Genomic DNA, 12520 nt, shown 5'->3' on the forward strand with positions numbered 1-12520 from the left:
GTTTTAGCCCCGCGGGACATTGGCCAACGTCTGGAGATGTGAGTTGTCACAACTGGAGGGGGGTGTTGCTGGCATCTAGTGAGTAGAAGCAGGGATGGTGCTAAGCATCACACAACACACAACAGCCCCCAGGCAGAAAAAGAAAAAAAAATTCTCCTGCCCAGGATGCAAATAGCACCAAAGTTGAGAGACTCTGGATCAGTGTCTCTGAGGGTGTGGGGTTTCCTAGGGTAGAAGCACCTTTCGTTGCAGAGAAGATTGTCCTTGAAACTCGGCCACAGCTCTGGCACAGTGGGGCCCTAACTCTCAGGGGCATGTGAATCACCAGGGTGGCCATGGTGCAAATGCAGGTTGGGATTCTGCCAGTCTGGTTAGGGTGCCATGGCCGCTGGTCCCAGGTCCCGCTGTTAGCAGCCAGGGATTTTGAGTGTGCTCATAATCTCTCCCTGCCTTTCCTTTTCCTTCTCCCTCTCTTTCCGTTCCTGCCCCACTGCTTTCCCCAGCCTACTCTGTTCGAACATTCCGTGCCCTGTCACTAAGGAACATTTGGTGGTGGTTAAACTCCACTGCCTGGATGACAGCTTCTCTCCAGATGTTGCCAATTTGAGATTCTGAGTGTTGATGAAATCAATTGACTGAGTTGGAAAAAGGACCCCAAGGGACCTGATCAAACTTACCCCCACACACTTGAATCAACGTGTATGTCAAAGACATTTTTTGCATGCTCTGATAGACCATGTAGAGCACATGACTTTGGGGATGCTTAGGCCTGCTACAGCTTCACAGCACATTTGCCTTTTAAACCAGAGGCGACAAACTTCTTTCTAGAAAGGACCGGGTAATAAATATTTTAGGCTTTGTAGGTCATACAGTCTGTCACAATTACTCACTCCTGCCACTGTAGTGAGAAAGCAACCCTAGACAATAGGCAAATGAATAGGTGTAGCTGTGTTGCAATAAAACTTTATTTACAAAAACATGCAGTGAGCTGGCTTTGGCCCATGGGCTCTAGGTTGCAAACCCCTATTCTAAACCATTCCGATTCATGTCTCTGCTTCAGAAAGACAAAAAAAAGTCATATAGGGAAAACCTTACTGAACGTGCGAGTCATAAATGTCTATAGGGCTAAGGTGAGTAGTTACTCTTTCGTTTATTGCACAGAACTGTAAAATGAAATGCGTTATTTAAGTTGGCAGAAACAGCGATGTCTTTGTATGCCAATTTCTTTGAGGGGGGTAGGAATAGGACTAGAAAGGGCAATAAACAAGGAACGGAAAGATGTACCAAAGGGCTAATCTTACCTTGCAGTCCGCGTGGTCTTTTCTCTGGTCTTGAGCACTCTTCTGCTCTCGGAGTAAATGGAGAGCGCGAACACCGCAAAGATTGCCTTTCTCTTCCGTCAGACCCAGGGCATTCTTTGGAGGTATCGATTTTTCTTGCTGTCACTGACTTCTGTGAGGCCTTATGTTTGCAGTGAGGGGATATTGCTCAGCCTGAAATGCTGGCATTGCTTAGAGCATCCTGGCCGTAGCTTTGCGTTGATGGTTTAAACCATAGAGAATCGCAGGCTAAATTCAACACGGACCTCTCCTTGTTGGGGCCAGGGCCATGCATGCCGACAGAAAACTGCAGTCCCTGGGTGTTTGTGTGGCTCCCGGCCACACAGATCGCTGGGACCAGGCTGAATTGAGGCCATGGAGCACTCCTCACAAATCCTGCATTACTTGGAGAGGAGAATGCCTTAACATCCATGCCTCATGCTGGCAGATAGGCTTCTTCAGCCAGGGTCTCCAGAATGTGTTGGGCCTCTGTGATTACCATCAAATGTGGGGTCAGACTCCAAGGGCTCCCTGGGGAATTTAGTTAGCAGTCTCTGCCTCCCACACCACACCTTGCTTGCAGGCATTCACATGCACACATCAGGGCTCAGGCAGCAAGAAAAGTAAGGTGGGTCTCTGGCAGCGGGAGAGAGTAGCATTTTAGACCTCCATTGGGGTGGATTCGGTCTATATGCAGTGATCTGACACGGGGTCTCCTGCTGCACAAACGGAAGAAAGAGTTGTATTTCATCTATGTGGAGAAGCAGTCTCCAACTGCAGTCGGGAGCCACAGATTCTTTGAACAGTGGCCCATCTTCAGTGAACACTGCCGTGTGGCCTGTGTGGGTCATCATTCTAGGACTCATTCAGTCATACGATCACACCTTCAAGTATTTGTCTACCTTGGCAGGTGGCTGAGTATAAAATTCTTGGGGCCTGCTTCCTTTCACTTGGGGAGTTTGAGGTCTTTCTTACTACTCTCTTCCAGCATATAAAGTACCAGAATATGAGGTGGTGAGATGAGGGTTGACAAACAGGAGTCTGTTCCTGCCATCTTGGAGGTTATAGACTAGCCAAGAAGTTGAAGATCAAAGAAACATGGCACACACCTACTACCGTTGTGATGAGTCTTAACGAGGAAAAGCACTGTTCTCCTCATCTTATGTCACTGCAACTCCCAAACTCAGATACTGTTGTCATACCCATTTTGGAGATGTGTCTCTAGAGGCTCAAAGGTTGCCCCCCTGCTGCCAGCCAGGAAGTGGCTCTCCAGTTCAGCACGCAGAGAGAGGAAAGGACGGTTTCTCAAGTTGAAGTGTGATCTGTGATAGTCCTGGAGACATGGAAGCTGGTGATTTAAACGCATCTCCGGAGCTGGGATTAATAAGCCCAAAACATTTTGTGCAGATCGAGGAGCTAATTATAACCCACACGTTCTTCAACTTTAAAATTGGAGAAACCCCACAGATGGTAGGTTGCAAAATGAAGCATCGCAGACAATGAGATTGACAGGTGTGACCGTGTGTTTCTGGTCCTGATGGCTGGCATCCCACCCGTCTGAATTAGAGTTGGTTGTTAAGTCCTGGCCCACTCCAGGTCAGAGGGTAGCTACCTTTTCCTGGCGGGCAGCATAAGGATTCGTTGACCTTAATTCCACAAATATTGATTGAGCAGCAAGGAGGCTCACTCCTAGTTCTAGGGGAGTCCAGTGAATAGGGGGACGTGATGCCTGCTCCCAGGAGGCACCCATTCAACTCGCAAACATATGAAAGAACTTAAGAAAACAAGTCAGGGTGGGAACCTTGAAAGTCAAGGCTGCGGAGTGACTGGTTGTTGGGGGGACAAGCTGCTCCTTTAGAAAGAGCAATCAGGGCGGCTCCCTCTGAAGAGGTGACATTTGTGGGAGGGCCTTTATGGTCAGCGGAAGTCAGCAGTGCAGAGGGGAGTGTTTTCCAAAAGAGGCTGAGATGAGCTTTCTGGTACGTGTGTAAGGACAGCTGACGCCAAGGAAGCTGGGACGAGGGTTTAGTGGGTGATCTTTGAGAGACCAGAGGGCCTTGAGGGCTGCCTGAGGACTCTGGATTTTGCCAAGAATGAAATGAACCACAGAGCCACCCTGTTCAGAGGCAGGTACATGATGGTTGCTCATCTGTGGACAACATTGGCCATTCTGTTCATGTCCTGCATGCAGGAAGACCGTGGAGCAAACTCTGAGTTAGTCAATAAGAAACTTTATTAATAAATCAGTAAGTGTATTGATAATGTCCACAGCAGGCGTCTAGCATTTCCAGTCCCATTCACATGTCCCCGGGAGAATAGTTTATGTTTGGGATAAGTGACATTAGGCTCTGGGTTGAACAGTGGGAGCCTCCTGTACTTGACAGAGCATTCTTTTTTTCTGAGGAGGGTCGGGGTGGTCAAGGGTATCCTGAGATTGCCCAGGACACAGAAGTACAACACGACAGGGCCAGCTCACCTCCCAGTGGTGCTGAAACTGCCCTCCTTCACGTTACACCCTCCTCATGGAAATAAGAATCTGTTCCCATGCAGGATGTTCTCAGAAATGCTTGACTTGGAGACTTACAAAAGTCAGGGTCCGGAAAACAGCTTGTCTGGGGATTTGTGGTCCTTTGCTAGCTTGTTGATAACAACCCTGATTCTATAACAGGGCTTGAGGAGGAAGCCCAGCAAAGATCGTTGTGCCCACACGTGTGTAGCTTTTGTTTCTCCCGGTGATTCTTGAAGAATTTTTTTCCTTCCCTACTGCATGGAGTTCATCTGCTCCGACGACCCATTCATCATCCTTGGTTGCTGTCCTGTCCTCTCCGCCTTCAGGTTGGGGTAGTTCTGGAAGTGATTACACTGTTGTAAATCAGCTTTTATGATGTGTGTGTCAGAGATAAGCAGCGGGGAAAGCGGGAGTTAAAGAACTCATCCCCTCTTGCCCTGCCAGTTACCCCAGTAATGGAATTAAAAAATATATATGACTGGAAAGTATGGTGGTTGGCAGAATATTTTCTCCACAGGCATATCCAACATTTAAATTTGGCTCCTTAATGCAAGCCCTGCTTTGTTTTTATGCCATTTTATTGGGGCGTGGCTTACCTAAGAGCAGACCAAATATTAAATCCACACCTCAAGGAACTTTTCTGTGTGTATCCTTTTAACCACCACCCAGATGTAGATACAGAACATCTCCAGCACCCTCCATGTTTCCTTTATGTCCCTTCCCTCTGTCCTGATCTCAGCCACCATAGACAGCCTCGGGCTGTTCTTGAACTTCATATAAACGGAATCACACAGCACGTACTCTTTTTTGTCTGCCAGCATTCTCTATGTGACATTCATCCCTGTGGCTGGGTGTAGTCGTTCATTCTCGCTGTTGTGGGGGATGCCATCTATCGTGGTTTCTCAGCTGTGCCATTACTGACATCTGGAGCTGGATCATTTTTGTTGTGGGGACTGTCCTGTGTGTGCATCGTAGAATGTTTAGCAACATCTCTCCGGCCTCTGCCCACTAGACGCCAATAGCATATACCACCCACCCCCCGCCCCCCAGCCCCAGTAACTTCCCCAGGCATAGAAAACCATTGCATCATATGCCACAAATTTCAGGGGATTTTTTTCAACGTTTATTTATTTTCAAGAGAGAAAGAGCACAAGCGGGGGAGGGGCAGAGAGAGAGGGAGACACAGATTCGAAGCAGACTCCAGGCTCTGAGCTGTCAGCACAGAGCCTGACGCGGGGCTTGAACTCACAAACAGCGAGATCATGACCTGAGCCGAAGTCAGACCCTTAACCAACTCAACCACCCAGGCGCCCCAGGAGATTTTTTATTTAGCAATAATTTCACACTTACTGAAAAGTTGCAAAAATGAAACACGATAACTAGAATGTACTCTTTACTTAGATTCACCTATGACTAACAATTTACCCTATTCGTTTTATCATTGCTTCTCTCTTGTTCACACATACACACACGCAATTTGTTTCTGACCCATTCAAGAGGCAGCTGCATCCACCTCGGCCATTTACTACCATATACTTCCATGTGTATTTCCCAAGAGGAAGGATCTTCTCCAACATTACCATAATTATCACTGTTATCAAAATTAACACAGCAAATTTAGCATACTTATTAATTGCCCGTGTCCCAATTTTCGTCAGTTTCTCCACAGTTATCCTTCATGACGTTCTCACTACAGAATAGGTTCTGGTCCAGGATCGTGTATTCTATACCATTGCCCTGGTTCCTTAGTGTTCTTTAGTGTCGAATATTCCTTCACACTTTCATGATACTGAAAAAAAAAATGATTCAAGAATATAGTCCCATTTTTTCTTAATAGAATTTTCCTCCTTTGGGAGTTTCCCTGACGTTTCCTTCTGAATACATTCAGGATCTGTCTCCCTGGCTGGAACACTGCATGAGTGATAACGTGGACTTCTTAGGACATACACTGGGTGGCCCACAGTATCCAGCTGCCCCTCATCGGCGAGGTCAAGTTTGATCTCCTGGTCAAAGTGCTGTGTGATTTCTCCATTGTGTAGCTACTAAAATTTCCCTTACAGTTAGTAAGTGCGTGGAAAAACACTTAACACCATGCAAATATCCTGCCTCCCCTTTAAATTTTACCCCCAAACTTGCGCATGCCTTGACTCTCGCACGAAATCCATCATTACCTATAATGGTTACGGAATGATGATCTTCCAAATGCAGCACGCCTTCTGTGTGCACTCCTGCTCTGCTCAGCATTCTACTGCAGGCAAGAACCTATTCTCCTCCCCCGTCTATTTACTGATGGGTTTATCTCTTACCGGTATGGACTCATGATTTCCTCTTTTTTCAGTGGTTTATGAATCACTACTGTTTTCAATGATTTGAGGCTCAAATTGCTTAGCTTTGGCTAGTGGGGGCCCCTTGAGGTTGTGCCTGGTGTCCTACTGGCAAACCTACATCAGTTTTCAGGGTACCTGGGTGACTCATTCGGTTACACATCTGACTGTTGGTTTTGGCTCAGGTCACGATCTCACGGTTTTGTGAGTTCAAGACCCACGTCAGGCTCTGTGCTGATAGCCCTGAGCCTGCTTGGGATCCTATCTGTCCCATTCTCTCTGCCCCGTATCTCTGCCTCTCTCAAATAAACTTAAAAAAAATTTTTTTTGTGATTTTCAAAAAATCCTTTTTCATTTGTAACACTTCCTTTCTGGCATAACAAGATGTTCCAGGCTCATACCTTCCCTTCTCCTGTCCTAGAACCAGCCATCCCTCCAGAGTTCTGATTCCTTTTAAGGGAGAATGGTAGAAACTAGCACAATTTATTTATCCCTTTTCCTATTAGTTGACATGTGAGTTGTTTCTAGTTCTAGGCTATTGTAAAATATTCTCTGAATACACTCTTTTACGTTTTCTTGGACCCGTGCACTGATTCCTATTAGGTCTATAATGAGGAGAAGCAATGGAAAGTCATATAATTTCCACTCTGTATACTCAACAGAAATAACATGCAGTCCACACACACACAAAAACGGACACAGATGTTCAAAGCAGCTTTGTTGATAATCCGTGTGTGTGTGTGTGTGTGTGTGTGTGTGTGTGTGTGTGTATGTATTTAGTTTCAATAGATATTGCTAAGTAGTTTTTCGAAGTGTTCTTACCATTAGTTTTGTCGGGGACATGGAAGTTGTTGGTCCCGGCAGGTAGGGAAGAATAATCAGTGGCAGGCGTCATAATGGGCCATTGCAATCCAGAGACATGTTTTCTAGCAATGGCAGAACTGCTCATCTTCCAACAGATAATGAGTGGAAAATGCTGAGATTTTACCACCTGGTCTGCTCTTAAGCGTCTCTTTAGAGACTGCTGCTTTAGGATGGGCAAGATGGAAGTTACTCAAGTCAAGAATCTCCCGCTATCTGCAAAACAGTTTTTATTTCAGTGGTGCCAGTGACGGCACTTAGGAACTGCAGGGCCGTTGCTGGGGGTACCCGCTGTTTTCTCAAACATTAGGGTCACGGTGTTGTTTTAAAAGTGCCTCCCCAGGGAAAGAAAGGGTGTCCCAGGGCCCCACTCACATCTTCTGGCCGTTAGGGGCCCATTTAAAACCCTGGGAACAGTCATTCCCGCAGCAGCCTGAGAGAGTAAATATCCCTCTGTGTACACCCAGGGAGTCACTTAGTGTTCCACACATTTGAGATATGGGGCTTAGGGACAGCGGGCGCGGGAGGAAGCTGCTGGAGGCCAACAGGAAAGTGAGTCAGTCTGGTATCATGGGACTAGATACGAGGCTCCGTGTCGGTAGGAACTGCTTGGGCATGGCCCAGCCTCTGCAGCTGAAACCTTCTGCGTCCAGAATATCTGTCCTCCATACTTACAGCACAGCGTTAGATCAAAGAGTTATCTGAAGCCCTTTGCAGAAATTCTAAACACAGGAAGCATCACGCGTAAGAGGCACAGTGGACTCTTAGTAACTCCGATGAGCCTTTGTAGGAATTAGCAACTAGTAAAGTGCATCTCTATGGATGCCTTTTAACCAGGTGCCCTCTCTGGGTGGACACTGCCCCCCCCCCCCCAGCGTGGAATGGGGAAAGCCCTCCCACGCGCTTTCCAAGAGAGCTCTTGTGCCGTGTACAGCTGCAGAGCCGTGTGCAGCGATCCTGGGTAGATGGTGGTTCAGATGAACCCGACCGCAGCTCGTATTAACCTCCACGGTCCTCTCTTCTCTCTCCCCGTCCCGCCAGGCCTGTCCGCAGATGGTGGCGCCAAGCGCCAGGAGCACCTGTCCCGGTTTTCCATGCCTGACCTCAGCAAAGACTCTGGAATGAATGTCTCTGAGAAGCTGAGCAACATGGGCACTCTAAACTCGTCCATGCAGTTCCGGAGCGCAGAGTCCGTCCGCAGCCTGCTCTCCGCCCAGCAGTACCAGGAGATGGAGGGAAACCTCCACCAGCTCGGCAACCCCATCGGGTACAGAGACCTGCAGTCCCACGGAAGGATGCACCAGAGCTTTGACTTCGATGGAGGGATGGCAGGCAGCAAGCTGCCAGGGCAGGACGGCATGAGGATCCAGCCCATGAGCGAACGCACGCGGAGGAGAAGTATCTCCCGTGATGACAGTCGCCGCTTCCGACCTCACCGGTCCAGGCGTTCCCGGCGCTCTCGCTCCGACAACGCCCTGCACCTGGCCAGCGAGCGCGAGGCCATCTCCCGGTTAAAAGAAAGGCCCCCCCTCAGAGCCAGGGAGGACTATGACCAGTTCATGCGCCAGCGGAGCTTCCAGGAGAGCCTGGGCCAAGGCTCCCGCCGGGACCTGTACGGCCAGTGCCCGAGAACGGTGTCGGACCTGGCTCTGCAGAATGCCTTTGGGGAGCGATGGGGACCCTACTTCACCGAGTATGATTGGTGTTCCACCTGCTCTTCCTCTTCGGAGTCTGACAACGAGGGCTATTTCCTAGGAGAACCAATTCCCCAGCCCGCCCGCCTGCGCTACGTCACGAGCGACGAGCTGTTGCACAAATACAGCTCTTACGGCCTCCCCAAGTCTTCCACGTTAGGGGGCAGGGGACAGGTGCACAGCAGGAAAAGACAAAAGAGCAAAAACTGTATCATTTCCTAATACGATTGGGGTCAGGGAATGGGGGAAGATGGGAGCTAAGAATGTAAAGTCAGAAACTTGCACTGTTTTAAAATGTAAAGCGCTTTTGGGGGGGGTGGTTGCTGGAGGAGAAGAGGGAAACGCTGGCAGTTGATGGAGGCAAGGTCATAGACTGACTCAATAGGTAGTCGCAGTTCTCGGCATGTTGAATATTATTTGCACATTTCACTTTGGAAACGCTATAGACTCTGTGGAGGCCAGAGTTGGTCACCTCCTTCCCGTCAGTCTGTGTTGAGTCGCCTTTCGCAAGATGGCAAGTTGTTTCCCGCTCGCTTATATCCTCTCTGGCTCTCTCTTACTTTTAGGACCCTTTTTCCAGTAAGTGATTTGTTTATTAGCCAGGACCCCAGACTAAGTTATTTACATGTCCATTGTAAATGCAATGTAAATGAGAGTTCTGATAAAATATTTTTGTATTTTGTAATATCAAAGGAATTTCTATATCGTAGGACTCAGTGAAGCCTTGCATGCATACCCAGCGTCGTCTTTGAGTAGTATTCAGAGGTGGTCCAGGACCACCGTTTTGTTTTGTTTTTTCTTTTTTCTATACAAATTTGTTACATGTCAGTGAGACCTTTTTCAAAGGAGTTCATTCAATTTGGCTTTTTGTGGCTGAAAAAAAAAAATTAACTATTACACCCAAAGCATTCTATGCTCCATTCCATCTTCAGGAGAGACATCCTTAGGTCTGCTCCCACCCTCGGTAGAATTTATTCTCTACAAAGTGATAGTAATTTTTATTAAAATTGCAACCGTAACTTTTGCCAATTAGAGAAACCAACCAGTGTCAGTCAAGTCCCGTGAGAAATGCCATCCCTGCTGGGAACACTGAAGTTGCTCACTGTTGACCTGTCCCTTGGGGATAGTGAAAGTGCCCGTGAGTGGTGCCGTTGTGTGATGTCCGCATGACGTTGTTTTGAATGTGGCATTATTTTCTGGTGCTCATGTTTCCTGGATTATATTATCTGCTTTCCTTTACCAAGGCAGACGGAACAGCTGCCTTAGCCTGACAACCGGTTGTCCTCAGTGCAAACTTAGGCATTAGACATTTAGGGGCAGAAGGGTTCTGAGGGGCTCTGGGAGTGACGGGGGGTCACACGCAGATTGTATGCCATGCATGGAGAAGGAACAAGGCAGTTTCAAAGCAGAAAGCAGGTCAAGGGTAGAGACTGAAGGGGAATATGAAGGAAGGTCAGAGCAAAGAACTTCTGGAAAGGAAGTAGACTAGCGGTGACCACTACCTTGAATAACCCCACAGTGCTTGTGGAAGGAGTCCAGTTTAACCCACCCCGTAACCAGAGTGTCTGGGTTACCCAGGAGAGGGAGCTGCTCAGGAGATTTCAGGGTAATGGCCTTGCAAACCAACCATTGTTGAGAAGGGGATTTCCATTTTGAACTTTGGGGACTGTTGGTCAGACAGAAAATGGGCTCAAAAGTGAGTTTGCTTAAAGAAGACATTTAGCGGTTGTGTTGTTTATAGTAAAAAAAACAAAAAAAACAAAAAAAACAAAAAACTTCCTACCTTGCTTCGGTTCAAAATGAAGCGCTTGCTTTCTGTTCCATTCTCCTCCTCCTTTTAATGGATTGTGGCGGTTGAAATAATCCATTGGAGGACCCACCTTTAGTGAGATGTACTGTGGATGTAGTACACGGCGTATCTCAGTGGCCATCTGCCATGGTGAGGTGAGTGTGGTCTCTTTTCAGTATAGTAGTTAATATTTTCTAGTATTTTCTTATGGAGAGAATGTGAAAAGTGGCTTTTCAGACACCATCCCAAATGGGTCTGGGGAATAGAAGGCTATAAAGGATGTGGAAATGGCACTCCATTCAGGATGTATACAAATAATTTGCTTTTCAGGTATTAATATGACATTTGTCATTGTCACTGATTTTTTAAAAAAGCAATGCAAATGTTGGTTGTGGCTGTTTTCCGCATGCTATCTTCATTATCTAAATGCTTCATTAATTATCCAAGCCTCCGGAGAATTAACTCTATTACGTTTGTATAGTAAGTTTGTAAACTGCTTGGCAAAACTGATTAAGAAATACTGTGCAGCACCATGCTACTGAAGTGGCCGGTTTCTGGTAGAAATCGGGCGAGTCCAATGTGGAGTTTTGAGTTCCTTGGTTGATGAGAATAAAAAGGCATTTTGGAAAAAGAAAAGAGAGACAAAAGTAGATCGCTTAACGTAGCCAACAGCTGAAAAATAACGTCTGTCCTCTCTAGCCTGGAATCCAATGAAAGAAATTCTCCTGGTAAAAAAAAAAAAAAAAAGCTGCTTTCTAACTCCATCCTTTTCAGAGTACCTCTTACTTTCCCCAGATGAGGCTTTAGCCACCATCCACAGAAAGAAGATGGTAGCCAGAAATCAACACGGAACCATATCCCAACAAGGGATGGGAGGAATAAGGGATTTCGGATCTAGCGGTGCAGGGAGCGTCCGGCAGCCGAACTGGTCCGAGCTTGAGATGTAGTGAGAGGCAGGCCTCAGGGCCACACTGTGTGTAAACAAGGTCACCTCCATGTTTTCTATCCCTGCTCCCCACCCCACGTGCAGCCAAGCACCTCACAGAGAATGCCCACGAGGACGGTTAAATCGTCACAAAGATGACGGGACCTCCAAGTGAGTGCCCTGGGGAAAGCAGGATGTCACTGTGTTAGGAATTACACCTCTTCGTGATACCTTAAACGTAACATCACAGAATCCTGTTCCCAAACACTCAATGCATTCTTTTCTGAGGCAAGAACTTTGGGTCCTTACCGGATTCCTCCCACATAACCATGAGCTCTTCTCGGTCAAGTTTTGCCTGCGAGTGGGACTTGCAGTCACCTCTTCGTAGATCATCATATTATCCTCAGTAGACTGTTCTAGAAAAGTAATCTCTCTTTTCCTAATTTCCTCTCTTCTCTAATGCCTTAGGTTTGTTTGGTTTTTCTACCTCTCTTCATAGTGATCTTCTTGCCTTTTGGTTAAAACCACAACTTTGGAGTTAAGTTCATTTCTTATTGCTGCTCAATTCATTGGCAACAGACCTGGCTGTTTCCCAGGAAGAAGTAGCCATTGACAGTTTCCTGAATGGCCCTGCCAATACATACAACCCTTGATACTGTGAACAGGTTTCTTGGCAGGCTGGTGGCATCGAGTGTGGCATTCAGGTACCCCCCCCCCCTTCCTTCTGTCATATACTTCTGGGATCTCTACCAAGCGTGAAGGTGAACGAAGTGAGGGAGATCAGAACCATGTTTCCTGGTCATGCGCAGGTTCAAGGCAGGTAGAATTCCTAGCGTTGGTTGGTCGATGCCTGCTTTCTACATTTACCTTCTCATCTCTAGTCGTTCTTTTCTGCTCTCAGCCAGCCCCGTGAACATTTCCAGTAGGGGCCCAGAAGGCAGCTCCTTCTCATCTTCTTTTCACATTCTGTAGGATTTTCTTGCACTGCAACAAATTATATTTCCTTCCCCTCCTGCAGTGGCTTTCTGCTTCTGGGATACCACTTGCCATTGCTGAGCTCAGGTGCAGCCAGTGATGACATCTAGGTGGCACAGGCTCT

The 12520-nt window shown here is 47.3% G+C and overlaps 1 protein-coding gene across 5 annotated transcripts in view; it reads left to right on the forward strand.

Annotated features, from left to right (window-relative positions):
* PRICKLE2 (prickle planar cell polarity protein 2) overlaps nucleotides 1–10482 on the forward strand; it is a 323432-nt gene extending 312950 nt beyond the window's left edge. For all 5 annotated transcript variants that reach the window (XM_027039169.2, XM_027039167.2, XM_027039168.2 and 2 more), the window contains one exon: nucleotides 8055–10482. In XM_027039169.2, coding sequence (XP_026894970.2) covers nucleotides 8055–8929 — 875 coding nt within the window. In that variant the 3' untranslated portion in view covers nucleotides 8930–10482. The remainder of the gene's footprint in view (nucleotides 1–8054) is intronic.
* The last annotated feature ends 2038 nt before the right edge of the window (nucleotides 10483–12520 follow it).

This window comes from Acinonyx jubatus, chromosome A2 (genome assembly GCF_027475565.1).
Source record: "Acinonyx jubatus isolate Ajub_Pintada_27869175 chromosome A2, VMU_Ajub_asm_v1.0, whole genome shotgun sequence".
In the NCBI taxonomy this organism is placed as follows: domain Eukaryota; kingdom Metazoa; phylum Chordata; class Mammalia; order Carnivora; family Felidae; genus Acinonyx; species Acinonyx jubatus.